Below are 18,193 nucleotides of genomic sequence, written 5' to 3'. Positions count from 1 at the left end.
GGTTGCAATTCAAATAATATATACATTTAAATAATTATATAACTAAATTACACTAATTTAGTATTAATTTATCGAGCACTTTAATTAGTTTTTTTTCTAATTTAAAATTAAAGTTTACCAAACACTCTTTTACTTCTATCTACAACTGATTTTTTTAGAAGTATAATTACCAGTAATTATTTTAAAAGTTAAAACAAACCCAAACGAAATTCAAGTATTTGTGAGGAATGATACATTTGACTTGGACATATGTTATAAGTGATTATTTTAATTCAGTTTAAGTGATTATTTTTTTCTTAATTGTCGCATTCCAACAATTCACAATTTTATTCTTTCACTTTCGCCCATTTTATTTCTCTTTTAATTGTAGTTTTGTATTTTTAATAATTTAAGTCTTGTTTAGTATCTATTTGGTTTTCAATATTTAGTTTTTAAAAATTAAGTCTATCAATAATCTCTTTCACTTCTTAAATTCTTGCTATTTTATATACTTTTTAACATTATTTTTAAAGACCAAGCCAAGTTTTGAAAACTAAAGGAATAGTTTTTATTTTTTATATATATATTTAGCTAAAAAATTAACTTTTTTTACTTAAAAAAGATGAAAACCATCCTAAGAAACTAAATAAACTTAATTTTTTTAAAAAAAAACTAAATAGTTAACAAAAATGTCCTTAATATTTCTAGTTTTGAAACACAAGCTAATCATTACAAAGAAAGATTTTTAATCACACAAAAAATCACTCCTTAAATATTTAGGTCCCGTTTGGTAATCATTTACTTTTTGAAAATTAAATCTATTTCATTCACATTTCTTACAATGATTTACATCTTTCTTGACTACAATGGTTGAATTCTTAGCCAAATTCAAAAAACAAAAGCAACTTTTTTAAAGTTATTTTTTTAGTTATCAAATTTTGGCTTGATTTTTTAAACCGTTGGTGAAAAGTAGATAACAAAGGAAAAAAATTTGAAGGTAAAAATAGTGTCTATATGCTTGATTTTAGAAAACAAAAACAATAAACAAATTGGTATCAAACGGACCTTATTTTTCATGAAAGTTCTGAAAGTTACTCTAAATAGACACATTCTAAAATGTTTAAAGAGAAACTTTTAATATATATATATATATATATATATATATATTAAAGTTGAAACATTATCAAAAAAATATATATATTTAAAGATAAGCTTTAAAATTAGATTTCAAATGTCATGATCTAACTGTGAAGATATGTTTAAAATAGAGTAGTCATATATTCTTTGTCCTTTAAAATTTCATAAATTCATATTTTTGTCTCTCTTCAATTGATCTCTATAATTTTCACTATAGTAAGTAAATGTGTTATCCACATGGGGCATAAGTCTTCATAGTTTGTTTTTGATTAATTTCAATCGGGTTGAGCCTTATATTAATAAAGATGTTATCCTTAACTTATATACTTATAATCTTCCAATTTTCGAGTCAATGTAAGACTTTTTATGATTGCACTCCCAATTTGTCAATAAAGTTGACTATTTTTTAGGCTTTATTTATATGGTTAAAATTAGAACACGTGATTTTAATTAATACCAGTTGTTATAGACAATATACTTCTCCATAGTTTTTAGAAAGACACGATATTGCCAACTTAATTTAGATATAATATCTGATGAGTTTACTTTTATTTTCACTTAAAAGAAGATCTCACATCAAAAGATGCGATGTATTGTTCCTCACTTATGATTCCATGATTCTTCATTTTTTAATTGAGGTAAGATTTTTGCGAAATTAAAAATTACGTGTCCATTTCCTTCCGGTGTCAAAATCAACCTATATGACTACTCATGCAAAAGCTTTCTTTTTCCCAATCTAATGGGTTTAACTATTATAAAGTCATCTCTAGAAAAAAAAAAAAAAAAAAAAACTATTATAAAGTCTTCAACTACAGTTTTGGACTTATTAAACTAATATTAATTAGAATGGTTATAAAACACTCATATTTATAGTTTATATTATATAGTAAAATTGGCAAAAGGAAAAAATCATTAAAAGAGGGACCTTGTTTTGTAGGGGTCTTCACTTTCTCTTCAATTCTCTTTGTGGGCTTTTCTTCTTGTTTTGGACATATATAATATGTTTCTATTGGAAAGGATACAATCCCCTAATAATGCAATTCATTTTCATCAGGTAAAAGCAACTAAGCAACAAGAAAGAAAAAAAAAGTGATAAGTTTGGTACATCATGATATCAATCCAATTAGTGAATGATTAAAGCAATTTGTAGACACTGAATTTACTTGTATAGTCATGATGCAACCCACTTCATTCATTTTTATTTTCATATTTCAATGCTTGAAACATTGTAAGCCTATTATATATTCCTTTTCATGAATAATGTATATCGACCTAATTTCCTTTTTTGGTTTCTTTCAATTTTTTTTTTTTTTTTTTTTTGGAGACTTACTATGAAATAGAAAGATCTAAACTCATAAGATATTAGATGATACAATCCAAGAGTAGTATTTGAGAGTGGTTTTAGAGATGGTGTTTTTAACATAATTGATTTATTAATAAGTGATTCATTAAAATTAATTTTCATACTATCATTTCGAGTTTGGTTCTACAATTTTAAAAGAGATTTTCCTACAATTTAAAGTGATTTTCAATAACTATTGACTTTTTAGAATAAATGTTTTACGTTAAATTATTTAATTATGATTAGGTTTGTAAAAATGTTATAAATCATGTTAATATTTGGTTCCATACCTATATAAAGGATATGATCTTTCAGACAATTAATTTTTGTTTTCAAAAGTACTAAATTGCTAAAAAACACATTAGATTTGAGATTGTAAAAAAATTAGAGGGTTAGTCGACAAAAATTGTATAGAGAGAAATAAAAGTTTAAGATAAAACTAGAAAGTTAGAGAAAAATTTCAGCGACAAAAAAGTTAAAAACAAAAGAGAAATTTAGAGATTTATGAGAAAAAAATTGAGAGAGAAATTTAATAGAGACCACGAGAAATCGAAAATAGAGAAATAAAGTTTAAGAGATAAATTGTTTTAGAGAGAATGACAAAAATTGATGGAAGATAACTTTAATTTAACAAGAGATTAAAAAAAACCAAAGAAATTTCAAGAGCAAAAAGTTAAAAAAAAAGTAAAATATTAGAGAGAAAAAAAGTTAAAGAGAGCAAAAGCTAGAGAGAGAAAATTAAAGAGAGTTAAAAGCTAGTCGAGAGAAAAAAAATGTGACAAAAATGAACCATTTTTAAAAAAGATATAATAAAATTAGAGATAAAGATTATAAAAACTTTCTAACTTGTAAATGAGAGAGAAATAAATCTAAAAACTGTAAAAAAAAAAATTGAAAAGAAAAATGCAAATTCTCAAAATTTTAGGACAAACTAAAGTAAAATAGGAGGATTTTTTTAAAAATATAAAATAATGGTCTTTTCAAAAATAAAATCACTTTCTAAGTGATTGATCGGGAATCATTTAAAGTGATTTTAGATGCCTATGTTTTATGATTGTCAAACATCACAATTTTAGAAGGAAAGTGATTTTTGACCTGCCAAAAATTATTCTCGATCATTCCAAAATCACTCCTAGAACTAAGTCTTTTATTCTATATTTTACAGCTGTGAAAGATCAACTAAGAGTCGTAAAATCATTTAAAAATTAAGAACTAAACTATAATATATATACTAATACAAGTTTAGTGATAAAAATTGAAATAAAGATGAAATTGAGAATCAAAACATGCAAACTAGGGGTGTTTAAAAAAATCTGATGACCCGAAAAACTCGATCAACCCAACCCGGGTTGGGTTGAGTTATAACTCATTTGGATTGGATTAGATTCAAATAAATGAAAATTTTATGAGTTGGATTGGTTTATGGGTTCATTTAATATAACCTAAACTAACCCGAATTTATTATTAACTTTAAAATATATTTTTTATTACTTATAACACAAATATTTATACATATATTGATTTTAATTTTATTTAATTCTAATATTTTTTGAAAATTTTATTTTTCAACAACTCTTAGAAGTAGTTTCTTTGTACTTTAGAAAGAAAATTTTCAGTATATAAATTGAAATTGAGTTGTTAATCTTAATTCAATATATGAATATAATTAATTTAGATTTTTACATATTTATGTTTTGTTCTTTTTAGAACAAAATTTTAAATAAATGACCTGATTAACCCGAATCAACCCAACCAAATATTTAATAGTTGGGTTGGATTGTGTTCATTTTTTTTAATACGGGTCATTTGGGTTGAAAAAATTTACAACCCGAACAATTGAGTTGGGTCTAAAAAGTTTTTCAACTCAACCCAACCCAATTCAACCTATGAACACCCCTAATATAAACATTATGCCTATGTTTTTTTTAACAATAGAGTTAGGAACATGAATATGTTTGATAAGTATTTTTTTGTTTCGGAAAATAAAATGGAAATAAAAAAAATTGTTTAATAAGTATTTATTGTTCCTTGTACTTTTATTCCAACTTTTCTCACTTTTTTTAAATTAAATATAATTTAATTATATAATATAAAACATATATAACATGCATAATTAAAACATATAAAAAAAATTACAATAATCAATGTATAAGATAGATGCGTAATACAAATGATGATGATTATATTAAATATTGCTCAAATTTAACCTACGATATTATTTCTCACTTGAGTTGATCATTCACTATAAATGATGATGATTTATATTCAATTCTAAATTATATATAACTCGATAAATGTTATGATTGTAAAATATTAAAAGAGGTTAAATGCATATGCAATGGACAAAGTTTATATATTGCAAAGTTCTATACGAGGTCCAAGTGTATTAAAAATTAATATTAAAAATGATAGATAAATTCACATGGTGAAAATTCAAAAATCCAAAAATTTAAATAATATATAAATATACCCATTTGAAAAATCAAGGAATAATAAAAAAAATCATGTCACATATGGGATTTGAACCAGGACATGAAACAATGTAAAGTTCAAAGGTATAAGAATCATTTGAAAAAGAAAAAGGCATAACAAAAATAAGTATATAAATGGGAGGAGACTCCCCTTCCCCTTCTTCTCAATTTGCATTTGGCCATCTATTTTGAATTTAATTTAGCTTTAATTTATGTTAGGCTTCTCTATTTGCATATGCTCAACCATAATCTAGTCAACAATATTGTCTCATAAAATAATCTTATCTTTTGATTTTGTTTAGTTTAATTTCTAGATGAGAATCTCTCCATCATTCTCTCTCTCTTATAATTTGGAGTTAATTAAAGCAATGTTTTTGTTGTATTTCTTAGAGTATAAAGATTTATATATCACCAAAAAAAAAAAGAAGAGTATATATGAGATAAAGATGATCATTCAAAACCTTAACTTTTAAAACAATTAAGCTTTAATAATGAGCCAATTAATTATGATCCACATATTTTTCAAATAATAATAATCATCATCATCTTCTACATATACGATATATATATCAATTCATGTATATCTAACTAATTTGATTGAATAATTATTTCTTTAAAAAGAATTAATGATTGTAGGAGTGAGAATTTGAACCTCTAACAACAAGGAAAAAAAAAGTAGTATTTTAATCCTTAAATTATGTTTATGTTAACTTTGTTGAGAGGTTCTACGTTTATATACTAAAATATTGAGAATATTATGTTATAATGAAACATATGATTTTCTAAAAAAAAAAAAAGGAAAAATAATAAGAAAGAAATGAAATATACAATTTAATCAAAAAAATCAAATCAAAAATAGAAAAATAAAAGAACTATTTCTTAAGATAACAAAATTTTATTTTATTTTTTTTTTATAAAAGTGATAGAACTCTATCAGTAAATTGGGATTAGGAGTGTTCATTGGTTGGGTTGGGTTGGATTGGGTTGAAAGACTTTTTAGACCCAACCCAATTGTTCGAGTTATAAATTTCTTCAATCCAAATAACCCTTATTAAAAAATGAACCCAACCCAACCCAACCATAAAATATTTGGGTTGGGTTGGTTCGGGTTAATCGGGTCATTTATTTAAAATTTTGTTTAAAAAAGAAGCCAAAATCTAATTTAATTATTTTCATATATTGAATTAAGATTAACTACTCAATTTCAATTTATATAGTGAAAATTTTCCTTCTAAGGTGCAAAGAAACTACTTTTAAAAGTTGTTGAAGAATAAATTATGAAAAAATATTGGAATTAAATAAAATTAAAATCAATATATGTATAAATAATTGTATTATAAGTAACAAAAAAATTATATTGTAAAATTAATAATAAATTCGAGGTGGTTCGGGTTGATTTTGGTTATATTAGGTGAATCCATGAATCAACCCAACCCATAAAATTTTCATTTAATTGAACCCAACCCAACCCAAATGAGTTGATGACCCAACCAAACCGATCTTTCGGATCATCGAGTTTTTTGAACACCCCTAATTGGGATAGACTATTTTATTGAGATTTTTATATAGATAATCTATATATATATATTTTTAAAAGTTACCCAACGTTTTTAAAATAAAATTTTATAAGTTTTTGTTGGCGTCACCAACTCCTTTTATGGTTTATTTTATTGTTCTTTGTTGAAAATATATCCCATATTTATAAAAGTCAAGAGACCTCACAATCCTTATAAGATAGATGTCTTACTTCTTTTGTTGCCAATTGATTTTGAGATGGAACTCCACAGTATCAAATATTCTTATTATAGTTCTTAGCTCATTTTTTCGGTCTTCCTCTCATAGTGTGAAAAATGTACATTGTAACATTTTGTTTCAATTCTGTTGCCAAGATTGACTTGAAATTCCATTTTGAAACCTGTTTCATTTGAACACGTGGATTGGCTTTACCCTCAAAACTCTTTGAACTTAAAATAGCTAGTAGCAGTTAGACTTCATTTACAAATAAATAAATATGCAAAAATAAAAGTAAGAGTAAAAAGTTCAAAAATGAACACTAAGTTATATTAATTTATGTAATGTGATTTTTAAAACAAAAAGAAGCGCCTAATTACTCAAAAAAAAAAAAAAAGAGTTCACAGTTGAAGAAAATGTTGGACAAATTATCACCCAAAATTCTAGTATAACGTAAGTGATTAGATATATATATTTGAAAGGAATGTAAGTGACTAGATATTTATCTCAATATGAACACAAAATTGGAAAAAAAAAAATATTTGATTCAATAAGATAAAAGCCATCTTATGCATGAATATCTAGAGTTGTTAAAGAAAGGACAAAATAATAATATCTAATTTGACCATTATAACTAACCCACAATAAATCTAGTTTGAATTTATAGATATCGTTACTTGTTTTTTTGGAATGTTTGAGATAATAGAGTTGTGAAGTTTAGAGAGTTGTAAAATCTAGAAAGTTATGGGTGCACAACATTAGAAGTTAATAAAACATAAAATTAATTTTTTTTAGTTGTGAGATCAATAAACTCTTTGGATTAAATAAGTAGTGAAGAAGTTTTCCACTATGTGAAATTCCAACTTGTTGAGCCAAACAGCTCCTAAAAAGAAAAAAAAAACTTTTTAGTACTACGAGAGTATGATTATTTTTAGTTGAATTGCAAAAATTTATCCCTATAATTTAGAAAAAAATTAGAATTTAGTTTCTATGGTTTATAACTAAAATTTAATCCCTAATTTTATCAAACTATAGAGACTATTTATGAGGTTTTATTATATCATAACGACTCAAAATCGTAAGATCTAATTTCTAACTAACTTTTTTCGAACTATAAAACCAAATTTGTAATTTGACCAAAAAATTCCATACACATCTACTACATTAATAGCATGGGACGATTGACATTAATATGAAATTTATTAACATTTATATATAATGTGAACGAAGAAACTAAGATAGATATTTGGATTATAAATAGAAATTGTTTTTCCAAATTAGTATTAACGTAGTTGGAAAATTGCATAAGAAGCCTAAATTGATTGATCTTCTCATATTATAGAGACATAATCTTAGATTTTTGATGTTGACTTTAAACCATAGTTATTGTTGGTTAATTTAGATAATAATAATTAGAAAAAGGGGATATAAATTCACCGACAAGACAAGTAACAGCTATATGTTGACCAGAAGTTGTAATAATTTCAATTATGCCAATGAAGTTTTGATTCGTATTGGCAGCAAGCAAAGGAAGCAAGTCAAGCAGACGAAAGCAGACGGCAAAGTAGACACGGCGGTCAAAATACGCAACTAACTCTTTGGAAAAGTACTTCCCTCACGTCCTGTTTTTACATAAACCACTTCTCTTAATTCTCTTCTTCTTTAAAACCCCCATTCTCTCTTCTCTCATTCCTTCAACATTCATTTACTAATTGCATGCCATCTTTCTTCTTCTTCTTCTTCTTCTTCTTCATTCATTCATTCATTCATTCATTCATTCATTCATTCAGGTATATTTTTCTTTTATATCGTATTATGATCTTCAATATCATTTGATTATATGTTTATTATTATCATTCAATATGTGTGTGTTTGCATACGTGTGTATGAAAGAAAAAACAAAACGATAAAGACAACCAATTTGATGCAAACATGATAAGATCCTTTCATAGACGGCTTTGGATATTCAAAATGTTGTAAAAAAGGCAGACATTCCATTCCATCCACAAATGCTAAAAGATTTAGTAGAAACAAAAATCAAATCCCAATGGTTAGAAGAAAAAACAAAACCTACACATTATATTATTTAAACTATACTCATAATGACATAATGTATGATGATTTTGGTTATTAGTTGTTTGTAATTGGGGGACCATAGAATAATGCATTAACTTGAAATTTACAGGTCATTGCCAAAGATAGTGAGGACAGAGGTTGAAAACAAAGATTTCAAAACAAGGGATTCAATAAACAATCAGGTTAGTAATGTTCTTCATAGTATCAATGTTTGATAGTACATTTAGAAGTTGTTCAAATATTTTTGGTAACATATTTATTATTAACAATAAAAGTAGTTAACTAATTATAGTTATTAACTAAGGATGTGTTTAGTTTAACTTTCAAGTGTTTATTATGAAATTAAGTTATTATGAAAAAATCGTAGTTTTTATTAAAAAAGAAAAAAGAGTTCAATGAATTTTTTTTTTTTTAAAAAAAAATACTTTTTCCCTCCAATCAATATAGCCCGAAATATTCTCAGTTATAATTAATCAAAATTTATAATATAGTATGCTAAACATGTTTTCTAAAACATTAAGGGACTTTATAATATAAAATAATATATTTACAAAATTTATTTATTTATTTTTTAAAGTTTAATCATGAATTTAAAAAGGTGTAGTATTTGTCCAATCATATTTTGAAGCAAAACACAACCTTCTTTAGACGATTCCCTCAATTATTATAAAATAATACAAATTGTTAAAATAATATATATGATGATGAATCGGAGTCGTCTTATAAAGATTTATTTTTCCAACGAAGAGAATGTAGACGTAAGCAAATATATACAAAATTGCTGAGGAAAGAGACGGAAAAAAATGAGTAAAAAATAATTGCTTCAACTATTACTTCACTTTTATATATATATTTTTAGTGTGTCATTTTAAAGAGCTTTTACGAATATAAAATTAGGAGGATTATTATTTTTGATTTTTTTTTTTTTGGGTGTGAACAAATATCAACTTTTTAACTTTTTTCGTAAAATTCATATGTATATAGTTTCTTTTGAACCAAAGCTAAGGTAGTTTACAAAAGGAGTGTAAAGTTGACAAGTTCTAAAGTTGAATCAAAATTGCCATCTTATCTTCCTATCTAATTTGGCATATTAATTTTTTTTTATGCTAAACATGTGACCCAATGCAACTACTATTCGTTCATTTGTTTTTCGTCAACTATTTTTTAGGAATATTTTCAAAATTCACTATGTGTTTTTATAACCTATTTTTTGAAAATTCATCTTATAATTATTGCTCTTACCTCTTGTTTTATTTGTTTTGTTATCTACTTACTTATTAAGGACATGTCTAGAAGTGATTTTGAAATGATTAAAATCACTTTTGACTTTTTCAAGATCACACTAGATATGTTTTAATCATTCAAAATCAATTTTGATTATATGAAAATTATATTTAAAAAAGTAAAATTTAACATTAAATCAACTTTTAGTGATTAAAGGTGTGTTTTTGGGGTGATTTTGAACTTGACAAAAGTGATTTAACAATTTCAAAATAACTCCCATTGTTTTAAAAAACTAAATCAAAATTTGAAAAGTAAAGAAAAAAAGTATTTAAAACATGTTTTTATTCTTGAAATTTGACTAAGAATTCAAAACGAGATCAAATACAAAAATTAGTATAATTTTAAAAACTAAAATGGTTATTGAACAGAGTTTAAAAAAATAATGTTTTTAAAATTTGTTAAAAAATTCCAATATTTACTTAAAGAAAGACGAAGTTTGCAATAGAGACAATTAATAATGTTTTAATACTTAATTTTTACACACATTAATTAGAACATAGCAATGGAATTAGAAGTCAACATTTTCCACGATGTGTCACAAGTGAAAGTGAAAGAAGCTATAAGTGGCATATAATAACTAAACAATATTAACAATAAAATAAAAAATAAAAAAAATATAAGGCAAACCAAAAATCAGCACAAAATCCTTTTGGTAGAATAAATATAAAGTACTTTAAATTCCAACCATTGCTGTCACTTATCCAAATATAATGTATCTGAACGACTTATTTGTAAATAAAGAATATAGTCCAATACCTTGTGTTTTTTGTATGTATGTTTAGTATTATTATTTTTAAACATTTTTTTTTCCTTTTTATTTGTATTCATTCAGCTCCCTTATTCTCTTATCAGCAGCCTCTTGCCCTTATATAAAGGGCAGCCAAAACCAAAAGTGTACACCAAATTATCATTCTTCCCATTCTTAAAAATGGGTTCGAAGAAGCCTTACATTGTTGCAATTTTCATTCAAATTACTTTTGCCGGAATGAGCTTAATGTCCAAGGCTGCCTTCGCCACCGGTATGAACACGTATATCTTCCTCTTCTATCGTCAAGCTGCTGGCAGTCTCATCTTAGTCCCACTAACTTTACTCTTAAAAGGGTACGTCTCATTTCTTTTAAATATATATATATATATATATTTTAATTTTATCGATACGAGCCTAACTAAATTGATACGAACTCTTAAATATTTATACTATGTTTCAGGAAGGAGAGGAGGCCATTGTCTTTCAAGCAGCTCTGCCATATTTTTCTCATTTCATTGATAGGGTGTGTATTTAATTAGTGTTTATTATTATTAGTGAGATCTCAATGATTTTAAAAGAATCTATGTTGGCAAAAAGTATAATGTACCAACCTTAGTCAAACCACTCCCCTATTAAAAAAAAAAAAAAAACAGAAAATAATATTGGTTATTATTAATAATTTATTATAAAATGTGATTATATTAATTAATTTGCATAAACTGGGTTTAGGATCACTCTTGCAATGAATGCTTATGGAGTGGCCATTGATTACACATCAGCAACTCTTGGAGCTGCAGCCTTCAACTGCCTTCCTGTTTCAACATTCATCTTTGCAGTTTTACTAAGGTAATCTTTAAATATGAATGAATAGTGTGGATTTGGAGTATTTAGAGTCGAGAGTTGTTTATTGGTAAGCTTCAGAAGATGTAAATTATTAACTTAAATGAACATTAGAATTGATAAAATATGTAATATTGTAATAAAAGATATATGATTGACTAAAAACTAAAAGAAGTATGGTGGGGTTTGTGAGAATAGAATGGAGAAGGTGAACTTAAAGAAAGCAGCAGGGATAGCAAAGGTGGCAGGGATGATGATATGCATGGGAGGAGCAGCAATTCTAGCTTTCTACAAAGGCCCATATTTAAAGCCACTTATCTCTCACCCACTTTTTCAAATAGAGGAATCCCAAACCAACATTACTTCCACTTCCCAAAAGTCATGGATGCTTGGCTGTTTCTTCCTCCTCGTCGCTACTACCACTTGGGGCATTTGGTTCGTCCTCCAGGTAAATATATCTTTCATCTTTCACCAACGTTTCGTAAAATTTTATATAGTATTATCTTCCATCTTTTATAAAACGTTTCATTCAATCAAATTTAAAATGGGTGAGTGTAGGCTCGATTCTTGAAGGGTTACCCTCACCCAGTGGAATTCATGTGCGCACAAACGGTCATGAGTGTGGCTCAATGCTTTGTTGTGGCTATCATTATGGAAAGAGATCCCTTGGAGTGGAAATTGGGATGGAACGTTCGACTCTATGCTGTACTCTATTGTGTAAGCTTTTCATCTCCCTATCTACAATTGGTTGAAATATTACTTTATTTCTATCTACTATCAATCTTGGTTAATTTTGGTTCTTAACTTTAAGAAAATTAATCATTTTGATCCTTTACAAATAAAATAAATGAAAGTGAAAGACCAAATTAGTCACTTTTTAAAAGTCAAACAACTAAAATAAACATTTTAGAATTGCAAGAACCAAAATAAACCAAAGTTTAAAATGTAAGAACCAAAATGAATATATTAAAAGTATATAGGTCAAATTGAACCAAAATTAAAAAAAAAAAAAAAAGTAAACCAAAAATATGTTACTCTTGATTTTAATTATTCTATTTAAGAATAAAAAATGTTGCATTCTCGACGGCTTGAATTTAAGACCAAGTGCCATCTACGCAAAAAAAAAAAAATCATTTTATTTTAAACTCAAGATTTGCAACGGAAATAGTTTCATTAATGTACTATAAAAATACCAAAATGCAAATTTCTTTCTTTTTTTTTAAAAGAATAAAAAGTAGAAATTTCTATAAATAGAAAATTAATGGATTAATTGGGTTGTGACGTGGTGCAGGGCATTTTGGTAATTGGAATTGCAAATAATGCACAATGTTGGGTAATCAAAGAAAAGGGTCCAGTTTTCCAAGCTATGATGATGCCCTTGAATTTAGTCGCAACAATAATCGGTTCTCAGTTATTCTTGGCCGAAGGAATTTACTTGGGAAGGTAATAACTAATGATCTATATTCATATTACATAATCTTATTTTTAGTTTAATAGCTTCATCTATTTTTCGTTTAAAATTTAAAATATACCATTTTTTAAATATTTGATTCTAATTAGTTGTGTTATTGGATTGACAGTATTATAGGTGCGTCCTTGTTGGTAACGAGTCTTTACAGTGTTTTATGGGGAAAAAGCAAAGAGCTTGTCGTTACTCCAACTAATCAAGACCAACCATCTCCAGATTCTCCACAACAAAAAGAGTCACAAGAATCGACAAATCGTACTCAAGTTGACTCCACATTAGTCTAAAACACATTTGTTAGCTTTTCATGCTATTAATTAGTTTTTTTCCCCCTTTTTCTAGTTGCATTTTGGTTACTATGAGCAATAATATGTAGTTATTAGTTTCTATAATGTGATGAAATATATGAAGAATGTACTATCAATTTTAACATCAGAGGTTGAATTTTTCTCTCCATTTTGTAAAAAAAAAAAAAAAAAAAAAAAAAAAAATAATGGAATACATGCAGTTTCCACATTTACCAAATGTTGTTGTATAAGATGGTCACGAAATTGATTTTTTTTTCCTTTAAAGAATACACACAGTGATAAATATATTTATTAATAAAAAAAATTATAAAATTCAAAATTCAAAACATATAATTACTTGTTTATATGGTCATTATTAATATGGATGGAAAATATATTTTCAATAGTATGATTCCAATATAAATAAAAAATCAATATATAAATAATATATTCTCAAATATACTCATAAATTATTCTAAAATATATTAGAAAAACTATTTCAATGATGGAAACATTCATTATTCCAATATAAAAAATTGTTAGACTCCAAATCCTCAAATAAGCTAAAATGATAATATATATATAAAGTAATGAAATTTGGAGAGATAAGGGAAAAAGTATTTTTTCTTTTTAAGTGCCAACCTGGTTGATTGAATCTAAACGTGACGATAGGATGGCGTAACTTGAATATATATACATAATTTCTATTTTTTTTTCTATGTAAGAGTTAACAAAAACTCAAAAATTTATAAGAAATTTCCATACGTAACATATTTCTATCTCTAATCTATTACGTAAGAATATAAATTTTGAGATAATCTTACAATTTTATTTAGAAAACATAAATGGTACAATAATTCTGATAATATTCATGTGATTCCAGCTAAAATTTATAAAATGTTGGTCCGTTGGGGGTGATTACATGAATATTGGCCAAGTATGATGGGGAGAGTACATGAATTCCAACTATGCCCTTTTTATTTTTGTTATTATTATTATTATTTATTTGAAAAAGGTTAACAAGTTAAAAGTAAAATTATCTTTCATGTTTACACTAGAAACATCAAAAAAGGTTAAAAAAAAAAAAAAAAAAAAATTATATTTTGACAAATTTTCCAAATCAGAGACTTTTTGGTCCACAATTTTTGTTTAGAGATTAGATCGTATGGCTAAAGTCAGGCACATGTTTTGAAAAACGTCAATTTTTAATTACACAAACAGCCTTAAAATTTCCACGAAATGTCTAGAAGGAACCAATTGTGAGTGGGAACTTCCCACTTTTACCAATATATGATATTCTGCGTGCGTGGTGCTACATTATTATTTTTCAAAAAACAATGTCTACCATAATCTAGTTGGAGATTTTCTTTTTTGAACCCGAAACATTGAATTGTATTTTTCACTTCATTAACATATATTCAATATGTTGTATTTATTATAAACTCTACATTTTACTTGGTCAGTTTTCATTTTTTTTTTCTTTTTTGTGATTTTTAAAGATATTCCATTTTATTCAACTTTTGAAGAAAGGTTGATTACTGTTATCGATCTTTTCCATACTATGTATTGCTCAAACATCATCTTTTTACTCTCACTAAGTTGTGCTAAGGAAGCCCACTGATTTGGTCCCTTCTATATTTATTTTTCCTCAATGTAAGTCCATGTTATAAGGCTCAAAATTAACCAAATTTGTTATTCTTTATTCTTTCGGTTACATGAGGAATTGTCTTGTGTATGCGTTTTGTTGAAGAAATAGGCACAAAAGGAAGAGAAACAATCTCTTTTGAAGAAATAAACTTTTATTTATAAATATACAAGGAAGAACACTTAGTAATTGCTCTTTCACTCTCAAGATGCTTACTCTTCTACACTAGCTCTCTAACTTTTCTTGGCTCACATATGGGGCCACATCTCCTATTTATAGGCATGAGATTCTTGGACCTCAAGGAATAGGATTTTTCTAGACTTTTCTTAGATCTAACTAATTCCAGATAATTCTATTATATTATCCTTCTCTAAAGGAATTCTCTAGAATTTTTTGGATTCTAAAGAAACCCTAGGATATTTCTAGATCTTTTATTTGAGATATATTTTTACATATTTCAACATAATTCTAGAAAAGTCTATTATACATACTTCAATAGGAGCTTCTAGAATAATTAGTGTTGCTTCTATTTCAACACTCCCCCTCAACATTAACTATTCTAGCTCTTTCCATCATCTCAAATTATTGTTGGAACTCTGTATGCTTAGATGCTCGTAGCCTTTTGGTACTATGTCCCAATGACTATGTCTTCTCAATGCGTCCACTTCTTCTTCCATGATCTTTCTCTATTGGATATTTTGTGATGCTTATTCGTATATCGTTGGTTCTTTAAATATTTCTAATATTGCATTTGCATACCTGGAATTTGGTATTCTTTGTCTAGTTGATCTCCGTAATTGTAGTTCTTGATCATTTGCACTACTATGCCAAGGACTTAGCGTCCTTAGTTGCTCTTTTTCGTCTTCGTCGTTTTTTCTTCTCCTTCCTTTGGAGCCTGCTGCACTTGGTTTATCTCAACTTTTGATCCTTCTTTGAAAGTCTTCTCATCCTTAGTTTTATTTTCCAATTCGGATGCTTGCCATGATAATGTTTCATCAACTGTAATATTTCTTGATGTATAACAATGTTCACCAATAAAATCAATGCACTTTGTCCTTTTCTTTTGCTTATCTATGTAGGCGCCCTCTGCTACCATGATATAGATGAAGTCCATTCCTTGTCCCTCCATTAATAGCGTACTACTAATATTGAGATCTTGGTACACCTTGACACCATGAGATCCAAACAGAAGTTGCCTGCTGATGTCAATTGAGATACTGACACCAATTTCTTCTTCATTCCAGGCACATAAAATACGTTCTCCAGTTTCACTTGATTGGAATTGGAGTAAGGCATTATCATAGTTTTGCCAACGTGGGCTATTGGTAACTTCGAGTTGTTTGCAATTACAAAAACTCGACTTCCTTTGTACTTGAATCATAGTTTTCATAATTTACCTCTTCTTCACTTCATAGTTTCACTTCAGATGTGTTTTGCAGCTTCCTCCTATCTCTTATTATGTGGTCAGAGTAACCTGAATCGATAATCCAATCATTTTCATAATTTACCTCTTCTTCATGGAGAGCCAACACTTCGTTTTCCACCAAATTGGATGTGGACTGAAGGTTGGTAAAAGCATGCCTCTGCATCCCACTCTTCTTTATTGATGCTCTTAGCTTAGGAGGTGACTACATTGCTTTCTACTACTTTTTTCTTTTGACGACAATCTTTGGTATAGTGGCCTACTTTCCATAGTTATAACATTCACCCTTTTTTCCATGCTCGTGATTTTGATTAGTTTTACTAGCTTCCCCTACTTGAGAGCGTTTTGGAGTTTCTTCATCTCCTTTGGATCCTACTTTCTTTTGATATTTTGATTGACCTTTTCTTTTCCATCAAAGAGTGCTTTTTCGTTATTGCTCTTTATTGTAACCTTCGACATTTTCTTAGCTAATGCTTTTTTATTGGCAAGCATATTTTCTAGGTTAATTAGAGAAGGTTGGACTGCCCAACCTTAAATAGTAGCAATAAAGAATCTATATTCATGTTTAAGTCCATGAATAATAATTCTTCTCATCCTTGATTATGAAATAGTGGAAGTAGGATCTAATTCAGAGATTTCACGGCATAGAGTTTTTACCTTGGTGAAGTATTGGTTGATAGTCATCTATCTTTGAGCAATTGACAGGAGCTCATTCTCTAGAAATTGTAATCTCGCATAATTTTTCTTCGAGAAAAGTGAGGCAAATGTGTCTCATGCTACCTTTGGTATCTTTGGTGTATTGATATGCTTCAAAATTTCTTCATCAACTATAGTTGATTGCAAACATCCCACAAGTATTGACCTTCATGCATGTGGACCATGTTTTGTAGTTCTGAGTGTTGAGCTTCTTGATTCCTCCAACAACTTGAAGGTCTCCCATCATCTTTAAGTGATGAATGCACTCCACGAGTAATTGTGTCTCAGACAACAAGCTTCATAGTCCTAGAATGTACTCGATCTTCAGAAGCTCCATCACAGCAAGCTATGCTAGCTTGGCTCTGATACCACTTGTTGAAGAAATTGGCACAAAAGGAAGAGAAACAATCTCTTTTGAAGAAAGAAACTTTTATTCAGAAATAGGATGAACACTAAGTAATTACTCTTTCACTCTCAAGACACTCACTCACTTTTCTACACTAACTTTCTACCTTTTATTGGCTCACATATGGGGCTACATCTCTTGTTTATAGGCATGAAATCCTTGGACCTTAAGGAATAGGATTTTTCTAGACTTTTCTTAGATCTAACTAATTCTAGATAATTATATGAAATTATCATTATCTAAAGGAATTCTTAGAATTCCTTGGAGCCTAAAGAAACCCTAATACATTTCTAGATCTTTTCTTTGAGATATATATGTACATATTTTAACATAATTCTAGAAAAGTTTATTACACATACTTCCATAGAAGCTTCTAGAATAATTAGTGTTGCTTCTATTTCAACATGTTTAAGGCAAGAGTTTTTCCTCCCAGCCTTTATATATATTGTGCCTTTGATTCTCATAAATATATAAAAAAGCTAGAGGTTTCTCTTGCACTAATTATCTCTCAAATGGCCTTCCTTTTCTCATTCTCCTATTGCCTTTCATGTTGTTAAAATGGTATAACATGCAAGCGACTAAGGACCTTCAATTTTTTTTTCCCTTCTTTTATCGTCTTTTGCTTATTGCTAGAGTCCATCTTATGAGGACTCAACATCTGCG

At 27.5% G+C, this 18,193-nt stretch overlaps 1 protein-coding gene across 2 annotated transcripts; it reads left to right on the top strand.

Annotated features, from left to right (window-relative positions):
• Positions 1-8,312: 8,312 nt before the first annotated feature.
• On the top strand, positions 8,313-13,598 carry LOC120072838 (WAT1-related protein At5g64700-like). Of its 2 annotated transcripts, none has more exons than XM_039025354.2 (9): positions 8,313-8,450; positions 8,846-8,918; positions 10,876-11,121; positions 11,229-11,291; positions 11,498-11,614; positions 11,807-12,056; positions 12,167-12,325; positions 12,900-13,051; positions 13,189-13,598. In XM_039025354.2, exons 3-9 carry the CDS (start codon positions 10,949-10,951, stop codon positions 13,358-13,360), a joined length of 1,086 nt encoding a protein of 361 aa, XP_038881282.1. In that variant the 5' UTR covers positions 8,313-8,450; positions 8,846-8,918; positions 10,876-10,948; the 3' UTR covers positions 13,361-13,598. The 2 variants fall into 2 exon arrangements, with proteins under 2 accessions (XP_038881282.1, XP_038881283.1); XM_039025355.2 differs by having other exon boundaries at positions 10,873-11,121.
• Positions 13,599-18,193: the final 4,595 nt, after the last annotated feature.

The sequence above is a fragment of the Benincasa hispida genome, chromosome 3 (genome assembly GCF_027475165.1).
Source record: "Benincasa hispida cultivar pf3 chromosome 3, pf3_genome.v1.1, whole genome shotgun sequence".
In the NCBI taxonomy this organism is placed as follows: domain Eukaryota; kingdom Viridiplantae; phylum Streptophyta; class Magnoliopsida; order Cucurbitales; family Cucurbitaceae; genus Benincasa; species Benincasa hispida.
This window is presented reverse-complemented; position numbering and strand designations above follow the sequence as displayed.